The 25,245-nt window shown below is 39.2% G+C and overlaps 1 protein-coding gene across 1 annotated transcript in view; it reads right to left on the bottom strand.

The window, feature by feature from the left end:
• The window catches only part of LOC127624697 (leucine--tRNA ligase, cytoplasmic), a 45,859-nt gene that overhangs the window by 2,039 nt on the left and 18,575 nt on the right, over positions 1 to 25,245 (bottom strand). The window contains exons 20-30 of the mRNA XM_052099534.1: positions 24,617 to 24,829; positions 21,937 to 21,994; positions 21,787 to 21,850; positions 20,911 to 21,094; positions 20,679 to 20,769; positions 14,353 to 14,493; positions 13,927 to 14,067; positions 10,061 to 10,171; positions 7,758 to 7,868; positions 2,959 to 3,063; positions 645 to 740 (exon numbers count right to left, since the gene is read on the bottom strand). Of these exons, the coding sequence (XP_051955494.1) occupies positions 645 to 740; positions 2,959 to 3,063; positions 7,758 to 7,868; positions 10,061 to 10,171; positions 13,927 to 14,067; positions 14,353 to 14,493; positions 20,679 to 20,769; positions 20,911 to 21,094; positions 21,787 to 21,850; positions 21,937 to 21,994; positions 24,617 to 24,829 (1,315 nt within the window). The remainder of the gene's footprint in view (positions 1 to 644; positions 741 to 2,958; positions 3,064 to 7,757; positions 7,869 to 10,060; positions 10,172 to 13,926; positions 14,068 to 14,352; positions 14,494 to 20,678; positions 20,770 to 20,910; positions 21,095 to 21,786; positions 21,851 to 21,936; positions 21,995 to 24,616; positions 24,830 to 25,245) is intronic.

Genomic DNA, 25,245 nt, shown 5'->3' with positions numbered 1-25,245 from the left:
ATGGCACCATCTAGCAGTAAGCTAATAAAATACATTTAAACTCAAATCAGTATTTCATGTGCATTTATTTATTTATATAATTGGCAAGTAGTCTTGTAATAAGCAAGATAATAAGCAGTCAGAAAGTCTCATTCTCACTTATTTACATAATTTCAACGTAAATACATTTTTCATGTTCATGTATTTATTTATTTGGTTAGAAGCCATGAAATAAGTGGCTTCACTTCCTTTCGGGGGGTCCTGATCTCTGATCAGGGTTTATACATATATCAATATTTTCTGAGAACGGCCACTAAAATAGAGAAAATTCTTGAGTGTATCCAAACGTTTGACTTGGTCGTGTATATTCATTTTATTTTGTGAATGTGAATTAGGAAAGGCTTTTGTGAATCAGATTTTGCAAATTCAATTCCAGAAAATTATTTGAAGTCAACTAAAAGCCTGGCAATAATTCAAAAACACTGAATGAATTCTGTACACCTACACTGTACCATTACCAATGCACATAGTGCTTCTAAAATTAGCCTGCCTGTAGCTGCATGCAGTGCAGGGCAGATCAACCATTAAAAAAGCAAAACAAAAGACGGAGGCTTTTGAGCGCGTGCGGCAGCAATGACAAGGCCCCAGTGGGCTGTCGGTTTCACCTCAGATCTGAAGACACAGAATGGTTTCCCAGGGCAACAGTCCTCCTTTACTTTGTCATCAGCTTCAGAGGCAAACACCACGTCTATCTGATCCAGCTGATGAGGACAGAGAGAAAGAAAATGGTAAACTCTTTAGCTACAGATAGAAAGAAGTATCAAGAGAGCTCAGATCTAACAGTCAACAGATTATTGTTTTTTCTACACTAAGCACTGCAATTTGATTGGTTGTTACCAAAGAAAACTGATCAAAAATCTGCTATTTAAGGAAAGTTATTTAGTTCACTCAATAATAAAAAATTATCATCAAAATGTCATCATTTACTCACCTTCATGTGTCTTCAAACACATATGACTTTCATATGAGGAACACAAAGGATTTATGCAGATGAAAGTGTATGGTGACTTACATTCTGTCTAACATCTATTTTGGGTTCCACAGAAGAAAGTCATACAGGTTTGGAACAAAGTTAGCATGCTTTTGTGACATGTTATGAGCATTTATTATTTTTTTTTTTACATATTTCCATGTGAAACAGAATATTCAGTGGGAAATAAGGGAGGATGGGGCTTGTTTTTTTTTGCTTTGGGACTTTGATGGGCCTGCAAAATTATTGGTCAATAATATTTATTTCCCATGGTTACATCAACACAAAAGATGTTGTTTCAAAAGACACATTATTATATTTATTAGAAAAATCTAATTGTTATTTTTTTTCCCTTTAGAATAGCATGCACTGATGAATCATGCAAAAAAATAGAAGCAGCATTTGTTAAAAAAGTAAACTGGGGGGGCTTGGGTAGCTCAGTGAGTAAAGACGCTGACTACCACCTCTGGAGTCGCATGTACGAATCCAGGGTGTGCCGAGTGACTCCAGCCAGGTCTCCTAAGCAACCAAAGTGGCCTGGTTGCTAGGGAGGGTAGTGTCACATGGGGTAACCTCCTCGTGGTCACTATAATGTGGTTTGCTCTCGGTGGGGCACATGGTAAGTTGTGCGTGGATGCCACGGAGAATAGCGTGAAGCCTCCACATGCGCTACGTCTCCGTGGTAACGCGCTCAACAAGCCACGTGATAAGATGCACGGATTGACGGTCACAGATGCAGAAGCAATTGAGATCTGTCCTCCGCCACCCGGATAGAGGCAAGTCACTATGCCACCACGACGACTTAGAAATTGGAAATTGGCATTCCAAATTGGGGTGTAAAGGGAAGGAAATTTGACATCTTTAAGTGGGTTAGATGAGAACATCAGAGAGGTTTAAATGCAGGACATTTATGGGGCTTTCCCACTGCATGGTACAGCTTGACTCTGCTTGTTTTTTGGGGGTTTTCCACTGTGGATAGTACCTGGTACTTTTTTAGTACCACCTCGGTTGAGGTTCCAAGCGAGCTGAGCTGATACTAAATGTGACGTCAAAATCCTGGACATCACTGATTGGCCAGAGAGAATCGTCGCTACCGGCGTCACTGGATTTGCGACATGGGACATCAACCTACTAGTTGTAAAGTTAGCAACAGCGATAGCAGTATCATTTGTTCACGTGACTTTTGAATTGTAAAAAGAAATGGCTGTGCGCAAAACCACGCCGTGGTCAATAGATGAGGTGCAGACGCTACTCTCGTTAGCAACGAACAAAACGAAAATGTCTTTCAGGAAGTGTCTCCACTTTTGGCCTCACACGGCTACCACCGTAGCTACCAACAGTGTAGGGAAAAGATAAAAAAAAAAGTTAAAATGACTACAGAACCATCAAGGACCACAACAGCTGGAGTGGTTCAAACTGAAGAAAGTGGAAGTGGTTCGACCAAATGGGCGCTATCTATGGCAATAGACCGGCGAGCAATGGGAGGGAGAGTGCCCTGGACTCGGCCACGGCGTTATTGGAGTCCATAATGGATGATGTTACGTTTTGTTATGTTAACTCTATACTCTGCTTGAAAGTTTCACTTTATTTAGTTGAGCAGCTACTGGAAGCTTGCTTCTAAAACAAACAGGACAATTTAACTGTTACACCTGTGTAAAATCACCATGTAACAACTGCTTTATGCAGCACAATGAGCTAGTAGCTAACAGCTAGCGGTCGTGTTATTGTTTATAGTCAGTAATGTTTATGTCACGTTTAAGATGATGTCACGGCAGTAGAGGCGGCGCAACTATGATGATCAGCCTATAATCCCACCCACGTTGAGGCGGCACAAAACTGCAGTGGAAAAGCAAGCTCAGAAAAGTAAAGCAGGCAGAGTCGAGTCGAACAGTAACGTGCAGTGGAAATGTGCCATTAAGTTGTTCTTCAAAATAGTTGTGTGGTGCTACCTCAAGTGAATTGGTCAAATACACAATGTTCTCCAGAAGGACTGCACGTTCATCAAAATCCAGCTCTAGATCCAGAACCCTCGGCCCGCTCTTCTCCAGGTTGTCCTGGAAACACAAAGACAGAAACATGGCCAACTTCAGTGTAGATTCGTAGTGCAAGAGACACATTTGCTTCCATTAAAAAATGTAAATGAATTCACAAAGCAATCACAGTAACAAACAATTTGCAGAAACAGCAAAGAAAGTTAGTAATTTACTATAATATAGTTAATATTACATTTATTATTTTGTTAATGATATATATTTATATCATTATTTAAATCTAACATATGCAATATATAAATATATAAAGTTCCATTCACACTGAGACCGTGACGAATAAAAAGAAAAACTATTTCGCCCCTGTACAGTAGGAGGTGCTGTTGCTGTTCTACAAATGAATTGATTTTGCTGCTCTGACCTTATTCAGCTGTTAATGTATAAGGTTCATTTATTTGATGCAGTTAAGGCATTTATTTATCTAATTTGAAAAACTGTTTCATTGTTAGCTCCATGTTTTTGATGCATTTTATGGAATATAGTATCTGTGTTTTTTATCCGAGTAAGATAAGTAAAGAGTGATATTATATGAAAATATGTTCGCTTTATATTTGCACATGTATTTTGCTATGAGAATATTCCAAAAGGACTCCCGAACCAACTTCAAATACACCAAATTAAATAATGTGCATTAAGACAAAACACCAGGTATGTTATAAAATATGAGGAATCAGCACATTACATAAATATTCTTAAAAAGAATGTTTACAGCTTCCACATTATTTATTTACTGCACCAGAACTCCAGTGTTTTTATTTTTTCATGCCCAATGCCGTTGTATGCCTGTTGATTAGCGTCACCAACACAATACATGCATCGTTGCGCTCTTGACTGCGATTGGACACGCGTTGTCTGCCGGCTAAACATTGCGCTTGGTGTTTAATGTTCCACTGTTTATCTGTGCCGTGAGACCTGCAGGTAGTAGCGGTTTGTTTCATTACTCCAGCAGTGACCACTTGTTTGAACATTTTATCTTTCCACTTGCACTCACATTGTTTGGACTGTATGGTGGATCACACTACCTACTGATCAATACTATACATCACTTGAGATTTGTTGTTGTTTGTAGTATTAAGTCTATTGTGCTTGTTGTTATATTGTTTGGTTTGCTTGTTTTGTTTGCATGTACTTTTCTGTTTAAGCATTGGCTGAAAGCACAAGTAAATTTGTTATTACTTGTTATTATCCAGCTTGTGGCATCTCCTTTATGTTACGTCCTTACACCTAGACGTGACGTTATATAAATGAAATGCCACAAGCAGGATTTTTTTATTTCATTTTTTCTCCCAAATTTGGAATGCCCAATTCCCAATGTGCTCTAATTCCTCATGGTGGCGTAGTGACTTGCCTCAATCCGGGTGACGGAGGAAGAATCTCAGTTGCCTCCGCATCTGAGATGTCAATCCGTGCATATAATGACAAAAGTTATTCTAAATCCCCAGTTGAAAATGTACTTCCCTAATCAAAAAGAAACAAAAGAAAATAAATAATTCTTCCCTACCTCCCTAACTATTCCAGAAAGAAGAAAAAACTCACATAATAAAAGAGTTTAGTTTATTTAGCTGTTTTCTCTTTGTGTGGGAGGGGAAATATTGATGGTGGGAAATGGAGTTTGTTCCAGAAGTGTTCTCCCAGAATCTGACTTTAGAAGTGTTTCAGAAATGTAGGAAAGATGATCTAATCCAGCTAGACAGATTCTTTGAAATGGCAATATCTAGGTCTGATGTTAAACATGTAATTTGATCTGAAATTTTGAATAAAATCATTGAAAGGATTGTTGGAGAGCCTGCTGCACTGGTTGAAGTTGATGCAAAGCTCCTCTTGCACACCGGTGCTACAAGTCCGCTTTTTGACCCTGGATTGGCAATTAAATTAAAAGAGCTGGAATTGCAAGTAGCGAGAGAGGAACGTGAGAATAGACTGCTCCATTTGCGTGAGGTATACGAGAAGCACAGTATACATTTCCTCAGTTATTTCGCCTTCAGTTCCTCCTCCTATATGGGTGGCCCAGAATGTGATAAGGGGTGAAGTGGGTTCAGTGAAAGGTACTTCTACCGTGGATAGAGACACAGCGACATCTGTTGCTGAATTTGATGTAAGCAAATATATCAAATTAGTACCTTCTTTTAGAAGTGGATTCGTACTTTATGCATTCGAACGCATTGCTTTCACTCTTAGATGGCCTCTGGAAATGTGGGCACTCCAATTAGTGTAAATTGGTGAGGAAGGCACAAAATAATTTGCTCAGCTTTACCTATTGAAGAAAGTTTAGAATATGACTTATGAATTCGTTTCAGAGGCTTATCGTCAAAAATGTAGAGCCCATTTGAAATCAGCAAAACAAACTTTTGTGAAGTTTGCTAGAGAAAAAGGGGCATTGTTTGACAAATGGTGTGGGGCCTGTAAAGCCACAATGCTTTCTCAGTTACGAGAACTGATTTTACTGGAGGATTTCAAGAGTGGTCTGCCAGATAAGGTAATAATTATTTTAAATGAGCAGAAAGTAACAGTTAGACGCTGCAGTTTTGGTTGATGAGTTTTACTTGACTCACAAAACTGATTCCCTGTATCAGAACGTCAAGAGAAACAATTATTCCCAGTTATTGATCTTTCAGTTAGAGAAAAAGTTTGCAGCACTTTTAAACAGACTAAGAGTGATGCAGGTGAAAAACCTTGTAATACTGCACACCCTTGCTCATCCGATAAAGTATGTTTTTACTGCCTTGACTCATCTCATCTTATCTCTGATTGTAAGATGTGGAAACAGAAGAAATCTAAGGGAGTGGGGTTTGATTGTGATTTGGATGACACTCAGAGTAGTCTTGCCTCATCCCCTGCTGTTTACAAACCATTCATTCTGAATGGATTTGTGGGGTTTTCAGATGCAGATGGTTTCTAATTTAAAGGATACAGGAGTCGCTTAATCATTTATGTTGGAGAGCGTGTTTCCATAATCTGATGAGTCATACTGCAGAATTAATGTGTTAGTTAGGGAGATTGAACAAGGCTGCGTAAAAGTTAAACTACATTCTGTGTATCTAAAATCAGACTTGGTTAGCGGATTTGTGAATGCTCAATTGCCTGTTGATGGCAATTGATGGTATTGATTGGGTGGTAATTCTGTTCCCATCATTCCGACCACAATCCGTTGGTGTTTTTGAGTCGGATGTCAAACTTGAATCAATGCTTAATGCGTTGGTCTTTAATTGTTCAAGAGTTCAATTTGGAGATTCATCACAAAAAGGGTGTGAAAAATGTGATTGCTTTTACGTTGTTCCGTGCCTTTAGTGTTGAGTAGGGTATTTCACTTTTTAGTCAAACGGTGGATTGACATTTATGGAAGGGAGGTGTTACATCCTTTGACGTATTGTGCAGCAGGTGACGCTGTTATTATGTGTGTTGTTCCCTTTCTTTTTGTCTTTTGTCTCTCTCTCTCTCTCTCTCTCTAAGGGGATTGGACCATGGAGAGAATCAGCTAGTCCTGAGGATTGGTGGATGTGGAGAGGTCTGCCTAATTATGGGGACAGTGTTGATCCGATGTGGCTTTCTCCCAAGGCCGTGGTGACCTTTTGTACTCTATAGTGTTTTTCCTCATTGTTAACATGTGGTAGTGAAAGCCAATGTCTAATTTATTGAAATGAGTGATTGTTTTCTCCAAAGTCAATATGTGATTGATCTTAAAGAGGAAGCTGTAGGAAATGGGGGCCTGTTTCTTTTATTGTGTGAGGTTTTTCTTGTTTCTGGAATCACTAGGGAGGTAGGGAACAATTATGTATTTATTTATTTTTTTTAATTTATAAAGTTAATTTTCAACTGAGAAGTTAGAAATACATTTTGGCCACACTAGTTTCTGAAGTCTTTGCTTCACTCTTACAAAGATAAATGTTTCATCCAATACATTTGGGAGTTTTGGTTATTCCTGCTTGTGGCGCCTCGTTTATGTTGCATCCTTACCCCTAGATTGGACGTAACGCTGGTGTGATAATCACAGAACATCTCAAAGCTCGCAATAGATGTGTTCTACATCCTGCTGTCCTTCCGAGTTAATTCTTCCAAGGTAGCTTGGCAAGACTGGTCTTCATAAGATCACAAGTCCGTTCTCTGCTTCTTAGTATTGAGAAACACCCAATGGCTAAGCTTAGAATGTATTACTGCACAGTGTAGCTGCCTACTATTTTTTTTTTTTAAATACCGGTAGTATGTGACACTCTACTCATCATGCAACAAATGTAGTATGCTACATTTCTGTCACATGACCTCTTAATGTTGCAAGCTTGATTTATCAAATGACGTTATCGCCTCAAATATAGGAAAGTTGCAGACATCTTGCAATTTTTATCCAATTTAAAGTAAAGACATCTTAACTTTTTGCAGTCAAATCAAATAATGTGCGCTTTTATTCCTTCTGGTTCATTCATCACACTGGAAATGGGAGGTGTGTATTGTATTGTATTGTGGGATACAGTATTTTGCCCAGTGTGCCGTGTAATATCCCACTCATTTTGGCAGTTGTATTAGGTCATCTGGCCATTCTATGCAAAAAAGAAATTCCCCATACTGTGCTAAACATACATGCTGTGTACTGCAGAAATAGCAGTATACAGTAGTTTTATATTCCGAACATGGCCCATGTTGATCCTATTATTTGACAGGCTCATAAATCTGAAATCAAATATTCATGTATCAAAATCTTCTTGTACCTTTATCATGGCTACAAAGGGCATCACTCGCTTCATGTATTTCTTCAGCTCTGGTATGGCACTCAGCTCCATGGCAATGACCTTATTGTCAGGCAGAGTTCCATTGTTGCTCTGGAAATGACAATGGGAAAGAAGAGCTCTTTGATTGACAGTTTACCAAGATTGAAGACTTTCAAATTCAACTCTGACATTCAAAAGATAGTTCCGAGATGGATAATAATTCACCAATCACTGTACAACTATATGCAACTTGGACATGGCCTTGTGTTTCAGTATTCCTTTATACTAAACCTAATATTTACCATTATTACATGGCTCTCTAGAAAACTTGATTCTGATTGAACAATTCTGCATTATGTGGCCTTTGCATCATGACTAGTGAAAAACCGAAATGGGTATTCTAATGGCTGATGCATACTTTGATATCTAGGGAGCAGGGTGACCGATGACAGATTTAATGGTGATATACTGTTTAGGGATGCACAAAACATCCGTAGCCGATTTACTATAGACTATTTCAAGACAGTTTAAGAAAGTGAAGGTTTTTTGTTCAAGGAACATTTCCTGCTTGTTGAGTGTTCCAAAAGGGATAAATCACCCTCTGACGGGTACTTTGAAGGGAGGACAATCATGATAGTCATACTGTATGATCGCTTCAGACAGGATTTCCAATAAAAATTACTTCAAAAGTGAGTTCCAAATGAGAATTATGTTTGAGCCCCACATCTTTTAGCCTTTCAAAACTGGATGGTAAAGTCTTTGAAGGGCATAGGGATGATCACTTATGAATGGAACGCACCCTTATTCAAAACAACAGTGGCAGGTGCTTCATTCATAGTGACTTTAACATGATACTAACCTCCACAAGTCATTTACATTTTGTAATTTAGCAGACACTTTTACCCAGAAGACAGAAACAAGAAAAGTATTATAATAATTAAAAAAAGAAATCCTTACATTGTCTGTGGGTCGCGCAGACAAACAGCTTCATTGATTATAACCAGAGGCTATTTAAACGCTGGGTCACTTCAATTAAAATGAATGGGAGAAATTGGAATGCCCAACAGTAAATGGATGTAGAAAGCAAGTCCTGCCTTACAGATAAATGAGCCAGTCACATTTTAGATACAGACATCATCTGTCAATCAACTCCAGAATGTGCATGCACATTAGCTATACTGTACAAGTAGGGAAAATAGTTTTTTTTGCATATTTTGAGGTAAAGAAGCAGAATTTATAATACCAGTGTTGTCAGATTTTACTGCCAATTTGAAATATGTTCTTTGATCGAAATCTTGGCCAACAGTTTTGGGATTTTTGTCTTTCCCCTTTCAAGTAGATAGGAGCTGCACTGGCATGCTGCTTGTAATATCTGCCCGAGAGTGTTCCAAAGATGTCTGCCGACTTGACTAGGCTTGCCTAAAAATATTTTTTTATAACAGGAGCGAATATTCCTGAGCTCTCGGAAAAGGAAATAATTATGACCATCTAACAATTTATCACCTCTCTCCCATAGACGTTTAGCATCAAAAAAACATCTGAAGTCACTTCAGGTAAACATTTGACGATACTTGAGGAAAATATGTTCACTCAGAGCCTTATTTAAAGGATCTGTTAAGGACAACGGAAGAGCTGCAGGAAAACTTGTATTCCAATTCCTTGTTATTGTTTACATGCTTGAAATGGTCTATAGGCAGATAACTGGGAAAATAACAAATACTCTGCTTGCGAGTTTTGAAAACAGCCATTGAAAATGTTCTTGGTAGATTATGGAAATGACAATCGGCCGATAATCTCAAAATGGGCAAATATAGAACTGGTCGATATATCTGCTTAATACTAATAATGACGGCTAAACTTTTTCATTGACTGTTGTCAGAGAATGCAGTCTCTTAGATCTCTTCTCATATAATAAAATTATTTCAACTCAAATCAATTATTCATGTTCATTTATTTATTTGGGAAGTAGTTTTATTATTATTTTAATAAATATAATAAGTGGGATAATGTACAGTCAGCTGGTTATAACAGCAAAATGAAACATTTCAGTGTGTTACAAGACCCTTCTATACTTTGCATTGCGTTTCTGAAAGCCACGTAAGGATTTATTATGGCATAATGACTGTTGGTGCTACATTATCGCTTGATTAATTTTCTCCTTTTATAGAAAAACAGTGTGGCCCATTTCTTCTTCTCTGTGAAGCACCATGTTAGTTGAAGTTCTTACAAATCAGAGTTGTTCTGAGCAATGTAAATATATGAAGACCACGTTGTCATGCATTCTTTGAGAAAAAAACAAGTACCTTGTAATGCTTGCCCAGCAGAGAGAGGGCGCTGTGCTGCCAGGGTGGATAGGTCTTTGCTACATAGATGGTGCAGTGTGTGGGGTTGGCTGGAGGCTTGTTGTCCCCTTTCTGTAAATAATAAAGGATCAAATAAAATGTGGTACTGTAAGTACCGTCAAGACTATTAGGTTTTATTCATTATAAGCATAATTACGAAAATGTGAACAATAGTAATAACAAGGAATGACAGAATGAATAAGCGTGTCCAAAACAGCCACTGCAGTTGGTGTCGGCATTTCTGGAGTGTATTATATATTTGAACAAGTTCTTTAAATCTACTTTAAACCTATAAATATAACCCTAGCTCTGACAATACTTATTTTTTACACAGTTTTTTATATTCAGTTACACCACTTTATTTTTCCTTTAAAGCTTAAAACCCACTAAAGCACATCACCACAACAACTCCCATCCAAAACAACGTCTATTACCACATGCTCATAGAAACAGGACTGAGCCTCCCTCCTCGTAACGGTTACGCAAGAGCCAGCAAAGGTAGAAACAGACTGTAGGGAGAGCGGCCCCTGTCAAAAGCGAGGGATAATGCACCGCTCTTCTCTCAGGGGAGGTTTGAATAGAACTGTACTCATTCTGCATGACAGCTGTCGCTTTAACTTACCTCACTGCTCATGTAAATTCTCTTTTGGGTGGAGTTGGGTCTGCTGGACATCTGTCTAATGACTTGATGTTGACGGGGATAGAGGCCATAAAATTACTTTTGTGAATTTGGCTACTAAATAAAAGTACAAAAATACATTTCTGGCCAAATATTTAAATGCACATGTGTCATTAACTATTAAAAATACCCCTGATTTATTTTGGTCTAGTGATAAATACAATATTCAATTTGTGTTATTAGCTGCAAAAACAAACAAAAATAAATTTACAAAAGAAGGGGGAAAAAAGCATGTCAGTACATGGATTATTGTAACACAGTAGATAGCAGTTTTAATTTTTGACAGGAATATAGATTAATATAATTGTCTCTGATTCACCATGGTAACCACGCTCAATATATAAACCAATGATGTACCAGGAGAAGACATAAACAGAGTACTGTAATCAAGACTTTTCAAGATTAGTTAAATCGCAGCAGCCACAATCTCTCTCATGTAAACACCAATCAGTCACAACATTAAAACCACCTGCCTAATATTGTGTAGGTCCCACTCGTGCCACCAAAACAGCACCAACCTGCATCTAAGAATAGCATTCGGAAATGATATTCTTCTCACCACAATTGTACAGTCCAGTTATCTGAATTACCGTAGACTTTGTTAGTGTGAACCTGTCTGGCCATTCTCTGTTGGCCTCTCTCATCAACAAGGAATTTCTGTCCACAGAACTGCCGCTCACTGGATGTTTTATTTGTTTTTGGCACCATTCAGAGTAAACTCTAGAAACTGTTGTGTGTGAAAATCCCAGGAGATCAGCAGTTACAGAAATACTCAAATCAGCCTGTCTGGCACCAACAATCATCCATGTGATTATCTAATAAGCCAATTGTGTGGCAGCAGTGGAGTGCAAAAAATCATGCAGATACAGGTCAGGAGCTTGAGGTAACCTTCACCCGAACAACCAAAATGGGAAACAAATGTGATCTCAGTGATTTGGACCGTATCATGACAGCTTCCCTGGGGTTTGATCTCCATTCAGTTGTTTGGTACAGGCGTTTGTTGTGATTGTGGTCATGTTATCCATGTAGGCCCTGATTGGGGAAGATGCAGCCCATTCTTCAAACATTCCCCTCTGACAACACATTGTGATGCTTGGATAAAGAGCTCCATTGCCATGGTGAATGCAAGAGGATAGATGGTATAGCCCGCCATTATGCCTATCTCAAGGTGTAACCAGGCGGAGGTTTTGTCCTGTGTTGTGAGACAGAATTGGAGATCCAGGAAGTAAGTGTTGACCAGATTTGTAATGCTCTCTGGGACCTGGAAGATGTTAAAAGCTGCCCACAGAATCTCATGAGGCACCGACCCAAAGGCACTGGAAAACCACATGCAGGTCTCTCTTCTCCTTGTCAGTTTGAATCTGGTGCCAGATGACATTTGTGTGTTCCAGACATCCTAAGAAACCACGTATACCGGCTTTCTGCACTGAAATGTCGAAAAAGTTGTTGCTCTTCAGAAATGCTGATAGTCTTTGGGTTTCTATCTTTGGGTTCCAAACAAGATTTTCCGTTACACATTCAGGAGGCTGATCTGGTGGAACTGGCAAATTGAGGAGTTCTTTTCTTAGAAAATTAGGATTCATCCTGCCCTTCACAATGTTTTGGGTATGATTTCTTTCCCCATGCCACTTTCATTGGTTTTCAGAGGTATTTCAGGATGCCGGGGGTGTTCTTATAGAGCCTGTATGTGCCACCATTGGGCACTGGGGCTGATCTTGTTCTTGATCTTGCTCCTTTCACTGTATTCTCCACCTCATTCCATGGAAGGGGCCTTATGTCCATTTGATGCTATGGTAGGTGAATTGGAGGCATGTCATCTGGAATGGTGATGACACATGCCTCTGGTTGTCAGAGTAGGTCTTTAGCTCCCTTACAGGTACTCTAAGGATCCTGCTCTTCTCTTTGACAAAGAAGCTTTTGACAAACATGTAGGGATCTCTGTAAAAGCATGTCCTCACCCGTTCTTTCCACTTATGTTGTATTCTCAGCCATTCTGCTCTTTGCAGCATTTCCAGGCGCTGCTTTATTCCAGCCTGTAGTGCTTCGAGTCCTTTCCTTTCCACTTCTGTGGACTTCCTCCACTTTCTCAGCTGTCTTCTTTCCTTCAAAAGTCTTTCAATTTCGTGTTGTCTCCTGGACGTAGGATGGGCAGCAGATTCCTTCTGTGTCCTCTGTTTTTTTCCTTCACCCCAAATTTCTCCACCCCATAGCTGTATATTATGCCTCCCATCTTCTCCAGTTTCCTTTCTACACATCCTTTCATTCCTTCTAGAAGATGGACGAGGTCTGTGTTGGCAGGATTTAGGCCACACGATTTGAGGCTTTCCTCCCTCCATCTTCCTCTCTTCTGCTGGCCGTGCCTGGCTGGGCTCTGGACTCATGTCTATTGGTGGGTCTGTGCTTAGTTGAGCTTCGCCTGGGGTGCTGATACCCTGTGGACAGTGGTGAATGGCCTGCCACTGGGCTTCTTACTCAACTAATCTGTCCTACCTCTTACGAGGTAATGATCACTGCGAGGCCCCTCGCCGAGCTCCCTCAGGCATTTTTTCCTGCCCTGGTGGATCTTTAGGCTCTTCTCTGATGCTATCTTTGTCCAGCCACAGATGCAGCTTTGTAGCTTTTAACCTACCAGAGCTGATTCTCTTTCGATGGCAGTGCTGGTCGCCTGATTCATCGTCATTTCCAATATCAAAGCACAAAATGCTATGATTTCATTATATATATATATATATATATATATATATATATATATATATATATATATATAGTATGCAGGCTCTGCACACTTCAAGCTCTATTCTGCTGTTTACAACAAGCACAGCAATGCTCATAAGCTGAAAACACAGCCAAAACATTTTATATGCGGCATCAGCACATACCGACTCTTTTCTATTTTACACATCACTATTTTTATTTAATTAACTGTTAATTTCAGTGTAAAATGAATAATAGCACACACTCATAAATGTATGAGCATTTGAAAGCAGCCCTCTGTCAGTTAGACAGCGCACGTGGACCAAATTGAGTTGGTGCTCGGTATTACCCGTACTGCAGAAACACTGGTATCGTTACATCTTTTTTTATTTTAGTATCGACTTGGTATCAAAGTACAAGTACTTATGACATCACTACTGTGAATAGTTCATACCTTGCTCTTGGCAGGCTGCATGTAAGCTTTCAGGCGAAGGCGGAGGTCATGAGCCGTGTCCATCAGATATTGTGAGGATCGCATCAAGATCTCGTCCACTGGACCGACCGTGGGCCAGCAGGCCTTCATCAGAGAACTGCTCTGTATGAAAAATAAACAGTCTGAGAACGTTATCCGAGTCTGTGCTGAGTCTACAATGAATTTTAAGCATAAATTTCACTATATTTTAAATATAAAAATTACATTTCGTTTTTTTCACCATTCCTCACAATAAAGATAATAATTATTATTGTAGTTATACTTGAATAAAAGTCACTGATATTCACTTCTAGCTCCTCAACAGCCTTAATGTCTTTGAAATGTTATGGTTTAAAAGTGGACTATTCCTCAATGAACAGCTGTCCTTCAGTGTAGAGGGCGTCTCACCTTCCCCAGCAGGGACCAGGTGTGTTCACACAGGTGTGGGCAGATAGGAGCCAGCAGCAGAGTTTGGTTCTCAATAAACTGGAACACAAGATCTCTGTGCATGCCCTCGATGGCCAGCTCTCTGTACTTATCCTTAGCAGCCTGAAGAAACAAAAACTTAATATTCAATTTGATACGTAGGGCAGAAGGTATTGTACATATAGCCTGGCAGTGTATAAACAACCACAAATAAACGTTAGATAGGTTTCCGTCCAAGTTGCAAAATTATAATAAATAATAAATGTTATCTTGTGTTCAAAGAGAACAAAATAATCACTTCCAGGGAAATTAGCACAAAATAGAAATCAGAGATTCCCTATGATGCCTCCAACATTTTAAATGGGGTGTGAAAAGAGGCTGTGTTAACCGAACATTTTCCATTATTTACAGAATTTCAAAAATGGAAAATACAGAAATTTGTGAATGGAAACCAAGTTATGCGGAATAATAATGCAATTACACGCAGTCAGATGGTGTGTTAAAGGAATCGTTCACGCAAAAATAAATTCTCTCACACACTCATTCCATTCTAGATGTGTATGACTTTCTTTCATCTGCTGAACATAAATTATTTTATGAAGATTTTTTGAATAATATTTCAGTTCTGTAGTGAATGATGACCAAAACTTTGACTATCATATTGCTTCTGAATATATGGATTTAACCACTGGAGTCATTATGTTGCATTTATATCCTTTTTGAAACTTCAAAGTTCTTGTCACCATTCATTGCATTGTGTAGACCTACAAGGCTGAGATAGTCTCTAAAAAAGAATTATTTATTTCGTGCAGAAGAAAGAAAGTCCTACACATCTTGGATAGCATGAGGGTGTGTCAATTATGGGAGAATTTTCATTTTGGGTGAACTATCATGAGGGTATATGTTTTTTTAAGCAGATTTTGGACATTTTATTCATATCATGATATTTTGTGCAATATCTCAAAAATGTTCATACAAATATATGGATGGAAAACAAGCTATTAGGGAATGACAATTGCATGCTGTCAGAGTTGCGCTAACCAAAATATATAGAATAATCTTTGTATAAATAATTTATATAAAGAATTGTCAGATCAAATCAAATCAAATCAAATCAAATCAAATCACTTTATTGTCACACTACCATGTACACAAGTGCAACAGTAGGTGAAATTCTTGTGTGCAGTTCCGAGCAACATAGCAGTCATGACAGTGACGAGACATATACCAATTACAATAAACAACATACTTACACAAAACAATTTACAAATCAGATGTACACAAACTTACACAAAACAATTTACAAATCAGATGTACACATACTTACACAACACAATTTACAAATCAGATGTACACATACTTACACAACACAATAATTATATACAATGCAGAATATAGAACAGAATATACAATACAATACAATAAGTGGGAGTATATGAAATATATATGTGTATATATATATATATAGCAGTTGTATTGAGGAGAATATGTTGACAGTCCAGTGTGAGATTATAGCTGAATAAAGTGCAGTGCTAATTATTGATCCTCATAGATCAAGAGTTCAACAGTCTGATTGCTTGGGGAAAAAGCTATCATGTAGTCGGCTGGTGCGGGTCCTGATGCTGCGATACCGCCTGCCTGATGGTAGCAGTGAGAACAGCCCATGACTTGGGTGACTGGAGTCTCTGATGATCCTCCGAGCTTTTTTCACACACCGCCTGGTGTATATGTCCTGGAGGGAGGGAAGCTCACCTCCGATGATGTTCCTGGCAGTTCGCACCACCCTTTGCAGGGCTTTGCAGTTGTGCGCGGTGCTATTGCCGTACCAGGCGGTGATGCAGCCAGTTAGGATGCTCTCTACAGTACTGATGTAGAACTGTGTGAGGATGTGGTGGTTCATTCCAAACTTCCTCAGCCGTCTCAGGAAGAAGAGGCGCTGGTGAGCCTTCTTCACAATGGCCTCAGTGTGGACGGACCATGTGAGTTCCTCAGTAATGTGGACACCGAGGAACTTGAAGCTGCTGACTCTCTCCACCGGTGCTCCATTGATGGTGATGGGGCTGTGTTCTCCGTCTTTCTTCCTGAAGTCCACAACAAGCTCCTTGGTTTTACTGACGTTGAGGGAGAGGTTGTGCTCCTGACACCAGCGTGTCAGAGTGTGCACCTCCTCTCTGTAGGCTCTTTCATCATTGTCAGTGATCAGACCTACCACCGTCGTATCGTCAGCAAACTTAATGATGGCATTGGAGCTATGTGTTGCCACACAGTCATGTGTGTACAGGGAATACAGGAGTGGGCTGAGAACACAGCCCTGCGGGGCTCCAGTGTTGAGGGTCAGTGATGAGGAGGTGTTGCTGCCCATTCTAACCACCTGACGTCTGCCTGACAGGAAATCCAGGATCCAGCTGCACAGCGAGCTGTTTAAGCCCAGAGCCCGGAGTTTCTCATCAAGCTTGGAGGGCACTATGGTGTTGAATGCTGAGCTGTAGTCTACAAACAGCATTCTCACATATGTGTTCCTTTTTTCCAGGTGGGAGAGAGCAGTGTGTATTGTAGATGCAATGGCATCATCAGTGGAGCAGTTGTTGCAGTAGGCAAACTGCAATGGGTCCAAAGAGGGGGCAGAACAGAGCAGATGTGATCTCTGATTAACCTCTCGAAGCATTTGCTGATGATGGGGGTCAGAGCAACAGGACGCCAGTCATTTAAGCATGTGATTATAGCTTGCTTCGGTACAGGCACAATGGTTGATGTTTTGAAGCATGTGGGGACTACAGACAGGGAGAGGGACAGATTGAAAATGTCCGTAAAAACACCAGCCAGTTGATTCGCAGCACGCTCTGATGACGCGGCCCGGAATGCCGTCTGGACCCGCGGCTTTACGGATGTTCACCCGTCGGAATGATCGGGTTACATCCACAACAGAGACGGAGAGTGAATCAACCTCTGTAGCGTCAGTCGCGAGTGCACTCTCCGCGAGGGCGGTGTTACTGTCCTCAAAACGAGCATAAAATGTATTAAGTTCGTCCGGGAGAGATGCAGCGGTGTTCATGGCGGAGACTTTATTCCGCTTGTAGTCCGTGATTGTGTTAATTCCCTGCCACATACTTCTGGAGTCAGTGGTGTTGAACTGACTTTCAAGTTTGTGCCTGTACTGGCGTTTAGCTGCACTGATAGTGTTACGGAGGGCATAACTGGCTTGTTTACGCTCCTCCGTGTTAGGAGAATTAAAGCGGAGGTCCGCGCAGTGAGTGCCGCGCGAACATCGCCGTTAACCCATGGTTTCTGGTTGGGGTATATCCGTATAGTTTTGGTCGGAACAACGTCCTCTACGCACTTCCTGATGAAACACGTTACGCTGTCAGCGTAAACCTCGATGTCGTCATCAGAGGCGGACCGAACATCTCCCAGTCCGCGTGATCAAAACAGTCTTGTAGCGCAGAGTCTGATTGGTCCGACCAGCACTGGATCGTTCTGAGGGTGGGTGCTTCCTGTTTCAGTTTCTGCCTGTAAGCGGGCAGAAGCAGAACGGAAGAATGGTCCGATTTGCCAAATAGGGGCGGGGAGGGATTTGTAGCCTTCCCGGAAGGGAGAGTAACAATGATCCAAAACCCGGTCCCCTCGTGTGTTGAACTTTATGTGTTGGTGGTATTTTGGGGCGATTGCTTTGAAGTTGGCTTTGTTAAAGTCCCCGGCAACAATGAACGCAGCCTCAGGGTGCGCGGTTTCCTGCTCACTTATACACCCATACAGTTCCCTGAGTGCCCGGTCTGTGTCGGCTTGCGGGGGGATGTACACAGCTGTGATGATAACCGCTGTGAATTCCCTCAGCAGCCAGAATGGTCGACACAGAAGCATGAGATATTCCAGATCAGGAGAGCAAAAAGACTTGATGAAATGTACGTTCCTCTGATCACACCATGATTTGTTGATCATAAAACATACACCACCACCTCTGCTTTTACCAGAGAGGTCTTTCGCTCTGTCCGCTCGGTGCACGGAAAAGCCCGTGATTTCGATGGCCGAGTCTGGAATCTCCGTAGACAGCCAGGTTTCTGCAAGGCACATAGATAATGCACAAGGCACACAGATAATCCCACAGATAATGACATTTTGACAGAAAAAAATATTTGGTATACCGCTTTTGCCTTATTTTGAAACAATCCCACAATAAATAATGCACATAGGGATTAGAAGAGATAGAGAGAGATTAGAAGAAAAGGGAAGAAAACTAAAAGTTTTTTAAGTGCCTTGGAGAGAAGAACAGACTGAAGCCGCTTTCACATAGAGATCCTGGGATGTATCCCTGAAAAGTCACCCCTGGATCTGTTCTGGGACTGCAAGATTTTGATCATTCACACTGCCCAAGCTTTCCTGGAATCTGTGCCAAGACAAAAGTGGTATTACGATGTACAGCGTCTTAAGTTTACTGATAACCTGTGTTTTTTCGTGCCTTACCAATAAAATACTAAATGCTAGTTTTTATATTGTTCGATGGAAATAGTTTTTGGCCAGTAAAGGGCAGTGAAGATCGAAAGTCAAAGCCATAAAAACAAATATACTGTATATATAAATGTGCCATGGTGCATTGCAATATTATTAATATTAAACAATAGAAAAAATAAACGAGTAATTTTCATACTGTGCTGCAACAGCTAAGATGTGTATTTGATTTAGTAATTGCTTTTGTAATTTAGTTTAAATTCCTAACGGGTTAACCTAAAAATAAAGAAAACGAAATACACAGAAAAGGTAAAGCTATGTTTTTTCCTTCAAACTTTTCTTAGTCAAAAAATTATTATTCAATTGGCATTTATTGATGGTACTTTTTTAATTTGCACTAGCAATGTCAGTGTGTTTCTGTATGCCTAAAGCACTTTTACATTAAAACTTTTTTTTAAAGTAGGCTATTTTACTAATTAAATGTAACTCTTGCGTTGCACTTGCATTTAGAAGCCCCGAGGCAAAGGTCAAGGTATTGCATTCATGATATGATTCTACAAGCTGTAAAAGAAATGTTTTTTAAAAGGTATATTTGGAAGTAAAACAGAAATTTGAGACATTATGCATAAAAAAAATATTTCTGTATAGTTATGTTCTTGCCCTTTTAGGGTTAAAAATAATAAATGAACAAACAATTAGCCAGTCATACGATTGCAGTCGCTGCAGTGAGTTAAAGCTGATGAATTATTACAAATCTTCCAAAATGTACTGTATATGGTTGTGTTTCTTATTTAAGGGGATCTATAATTTATAAGACTATATACTTCATGTATTTACAATTATATTCATCTTTGCAAATTTCTTGGGATGATGCTCATGGAGATTGCACTTCCTGCATGAGACGGTTCTATTTTCGACACAATTTGGGTTATCATCAACATTTTACATATTCAAAGTATTCATACATCGCAGACTTCAAACGCTCCATACTGCTCCGACATTGGGTGTGCAGTGCTTTGAATGACCAAGGAATTTATTTGATCATGGCAGGTTTGTGATGCTGTAATTGTAGCTGATTGTTTCTTTGTTGAACGGATATTTACAATGGAAACATTAATTCCTTTACTTGGACTTGGTGGAAAAATCTCAGAAATGAGAAAATGGTAATGTATGACAGCCATTTATATGTTTGTTTTTTAACCGCAGTACACCGTGAACTGTTAAATCTCTATTCTGCATACAGAATTCTCATCATAAATACGTCATCAATACAATACACACCATTAACGGGATCGGCTCTGCCTTTTGTTCACAAAAACACGTTCTGGGATTGATCCCGGAAATATAACAAGTGTCTGATTTCCAGGACCAGATTTTCTGGCATTCCAGCTCTGGCTTGCGTTCACACAGAAGGCTCCCCGCCATTGACCCCGGCAACATCCCGGGATCAGAGCCCAGTGTGAATGAGGTTCGAGAGACAGACATCAGAGAGAAATAAAAGTGAAATGCAAGAGATTCCAAATTGGGAATATCAAGACGAAAGGAAATTAAAAGACATACGTCTATATAGTTTTGGGGACAATTGAAACAACGGATAAAAACGGAGCATGACAAAAACACTTACAACAAAGGGGTGGAAGACGAAAAAAAATAAATGTCAGCCTCTGTATGCAGTCTCTGCGTTTCAACGTTCTATTAAATTAAAACGAGTGATGCAGAAGTATTATCTCTGTAAGACTCTATCCAACATTCGCAAAGTTTATTCAGCACAACAGATGCTGGCCATCTGCAGACACACATCAAAAATCAAACCGGTGTGTTTCGGTAAAGCAGGTGGATGCAATTGTGCATATACTGTATGTTACCTGGAACTCAAAGAATCCGCTCTTCAAACCCTCTTTATACATCATCCTCTCATAGTGCTGCTCAGTTTTAATGATGCTGGAGTTTATTTCGCTGCATATAGATAATCAGGCAGGAAAAACATTACATTTTCCAGAAAGAAAACCCAATAAAGGTATTTTCCAGATTCAAATCATGCTTTAACGAAAGAGTAACCTACAAATGGCTTAAATTATTCTATATCATGATTGTTACCTAATAAAGACTCTGTCATTAAATGTGTCCGCTGGTCCAGTCCTCAGGTTGTTCTGATTGGTGACCATCTCTTTCACCCACTCCACCCACGTATAGAGACGGAGGATTCCCGCATCGGCCATGGCTTCAACGAAGTTAGCGTCCTCTACCGTGTCTCCTGCATCAGCCAGGGCCAATCGCATACCTGAGACACATACAGACAGAGAGACAGAGGCCCCATTTACACTTGGGACTAAGATGCATTTTGATTGATCCGATCACAAGTGGTCAGCGCTAAATACAGGGCTAAACAGGGTCCGAAAAATTTTGTGTTCAGATCACAAAAACCCATGTGACCACATTATATATGAGATGTAAACGCTAATCAGTCCTGGCCAGTCCACTCACCTGTAAATCAAACACTGCGCTAAAACAAGATTTTGTTTTTAAAGGAGTGTACTCCTAGCATATTATTTAGCATACAATAGCATGATTTTTTTTCCTGTGGTATCGAAAATGATACTGAACATCATGAAATTTTAATGGTATTTCAACTACAGAAATTTTTGTATTGTGACAACACTAGTTGAATTAGTATTTTTCCTAAACACGTTTATGACAATAATGATCTTACAGATCTCTTAAAAGACAATATTTGTCTTTTTGTAACCTCAAATGCAATGTGGGAATATAAAGTCATTCAAGTTTCTCATCTGATATAAATAAGACAAAGACGAACATGCTTACACACAGCTCCCCTAAGGAGATCAACATAAATCATTTAATTAAATTTAGGATTAAATGTATTTCTAATGCTGGCATAGAGTAAATCAGGCCGCTGTGCTCACGTTTAACAGGTTTGCTCCTCAAATGAGCGAGTGTTTATGGAGGACTCACCATCTGCTGAAAACTTGGCAATGGCTTGACTCAAAGTGAGGAAGTTACCAGTGGATTTGGACATCTGGTTGATACAAACACAACTGATTAGATGGATCAGCCACACACAAACACTTGTGCACAGATACTTGTGAGGACCTCCCAACTCACCTTTTCAGAGTTTAGCAGAAGATGACCATTGGCCCGTACTGCTTTTGGCCATTTACCACTATCATGGATAAAAAAAAATTACAATTTTATAAAAATTTTCCAAGTACAAAAGCTTGAAATGGGAAGTATTTTAAGTAACATTCACAAGTGCAGTGATTCTCAATTTGTTTTATTTTTAAATGCAAGTTAATGGCGGACAGAACTTTGAAGCTCCAGAAAGCACATAAAAGTAATCTATAAGACTTCAGTGGTTAAATCAAAGTCTTTAACCCTCTGGGGTCGATAGATGCGCCGGCATGTCCTGCTGGATTTTTTGCGTCATCACAGCAGAAACAATATAAAGTACTTTTGGGGCATACAGATAATTGTAAGACATCATTAGAAAATATAAAGTTTCTACTTTTATTTGTGTACACTCACAATAACAACAAAACCTTGTGCTTTGTAAAATAAAGAAAATAATAAGGGTGAGTTTTCAGCAGTCTCTGTGTATGCAAGTATATTTCTGAAACACATCACAAAAATTAAATGAAACGCCGTGAATACTTATTACACAAACATGAAACATATGTCTAAAGAAAGTTTAAAATGTCTACTTTTAAATAAAACATTTAAAATTTAAAACAATTATTCTCCTGAAATGTAATCTGTATGAAGCAAAGCGATGTATGGTTTCTCCAGGCTCAGCTAATTATCCCTTATGTGATCACACTCACGGGCAGAGGGCGCTATTCATATGGCAATGTGCTGAGACGATCAATGCAAATGGTAAATGCCCCCGACTGTGCCTTGAAAACATGCATGTTTGGAAGATGCAATATACACAGGCGAGAAAGCTCCTGGATAGTGACGAAGAGTTCACATTTTCCTCAGAAGAAGAGTGGGACACCGATGAAAATTTGTATTTTGAAGAGAGACTTGATCCAGCCAAGGATACAATTTCGGATGAGTAAGTCATTTAGTTTTACTTGCATATTAGTTGACATGCTATTTTATAGGTATTTAAATTATATGCTGTATGATATAAATATGATATTTAATATGATATAAAAATAATATGAATGTTTAGATTATATTTTAACTAGTGTTTATGAATGTTCTGAAGGATTTTACAATCAATATTCATGATAATTCATGCAATCTCGCATATTACCTATCAACACTAAAAGTGTCTTACAAAAGTTGAATGACTATATTGTTTTGTATGAATGCATGATCAGGATGATTTTCACATCATTTTGTAGCAAAAACTCTAGGCTACCAGATCCAGTTCTCAAAAATCTTGTGGACAAATGTTTAGTATGTGATATATGACCTTATTTCAATTACTTAACATTTTAGTTTTTTCAAAAACCATGCATAAACATTATTTTCTCAAAAATACAAAGATGTACACACATGTTGCTCACAAATTATTGTAGCCCAGTTTGTGCTGAATACAGTGTAATCAGACTTTAGCCATTAATATCTTTTAAAGCAACTAAAAAATGCACAAATGTCAAGGCATGTCAAAACTTCTCCAAGGCCCAAAACATCCTCAGACCCCAAAGGGTTAAAAGCAAGATGATAGATGTGGGTGAGAAACGGATACATTTTTAAGTCGTTTTTGAACTATAAATTCTCCTCCCTGACCAATAGGTGGTGATATGTACGAAGGATGCGAATCGCCAAAAACACAAGAAGAATGTGGAAGTGAAAGTGGAGATTTATAGCAAAAAAGGGCGTAAATATTGATCTCTTTCCCACCATCACCTATCATATCGCTACTAAAGACATGGATTAATATTTAATTTAACACTACTTAAAATATTGTATTTAATACTGTAAATTTACAAAAAAAATACCATGGTGAAACTAAGGTTACAGTAGTAAAACCAAGGTTATTTTTTCTCAGGTAAGCCAAGTGTGTACTTTATAGTATTCAGTGCTAGCTTAATTTACTGTACACAGGGACAACTCCATCAAAGAAGGTTTAGGGGTAGAGGTTAATGTAGTGTGTCTGAGGGACTCTAAATAAACACAATAAACACACTGCAGTGATGCCCATACAGGATGTTAGTATGTCAATATGGGTGCAAATAGTACGTATCTACCAATATTTGCACCAGGGTTGGGGTGTAAATAATATCTGTAAATAATCTTCTGATGCCATGCGATAGTCTTGAGTGAGGAACAGACCATATTTAAGTGCTAAATCACCTCTTCACCTATTTGACTCTGGCACATTCACAAAAACGTATTTACATAAGCGCACCTGACACCACATGAACACATTAAGACACAACAACTCCTGACACATCAAGTATAAACTCCTCTGTTTAAACTGTGCACGCTGGTTCTTGCATGTATTGTCACAAAAAAATTTTAGTGAATTAGAACAGGGCAGTCTTCTGCTCCCCTGTACAATGCCCCACACTTTGAGAACCACTGGACTAGCGCTTCTCTCAGTTGTTACATTAAAGCTGAAGTGTGTAATTTCTGCAACCTAGTGGCTCCAAATGGGATTGCAAAAATAATTTAAACAGAGGTTTAAAAAAAAAAAAAAGATAATCCCATTGGTTTAGAAACAAACAGAAGAATGTGTTGACAGCACTACAGATAGAGTCACAGTGTTTACACTTATAAAATATTAGAGGTCTACAACCTACACATTATTATAAATAAGTACACAGTACTGTACCTGTCATTTGGCCACATGGCTACATGATTGTAGAGGTAATATGAGAGATGGTTTGGCACCAGGTCTTTTCCTGATACTCTCACATCTACCGGGTACCAGAACTCAAACTCCCTCCTGAGCCTCTGCAGGTGCTCCTTCGGGATGTTCGTCTTTGGGTAAGGTGCTGTTTTGAAGAAGATGTAATCCCACACTTCTCTTGTCATCTGCTCAGGTCTACGAGTCAGGAGAAAGAGTATATATTATATATATTTTTTATTGCCGCTTTTATACTAGTAGTAACAATGCACGTGTGTCAGTATATTCAGATGATCATTAAATCTCAATTTTCTATGTCAGTTTGATTCATCATCAACACTATGGGGATTTTACAAGGGCTGTCAATCACTTAAATATTTGTATTATTTCACAGGTTTTCAGCATCTCACACCACGAAATGTAGTTTGAAACTATAAACAAAACACATTCCCAGACCCCAACATTCTGTTGTGCGGCATGCAGCTGTCTTGGAACAGCTGTCGGTTTGTTACTTCTACAGCTGGAGTTGCGCTGACTGCCACTTGCTGATGGCAACTCGCAAAAAAACGTAAAGGTGCTACTAGTTGTAATATTTTTACACAGAAAAGGTTAGT

This window comes from Xyrauchen texanus, chromosome 31 (assembly GCF_025860055.1).
Source record: "Xyrauchen texanus isolate HMW12.3.18 chromosome 31, RBS_HiC_50CHRs, whole genome shotgun sequence".
In the NCBI taxonomy this organism is placed as follows: Eukaryota; Metazoa; Chordata; class Actinopteri; order Cypriniformes; family Catostomidae; genus Xyrauchen; species Xyrauchen texanus.
This window is presented reverse-complemented; position numbering and strand designations above follow the sequence as displayed.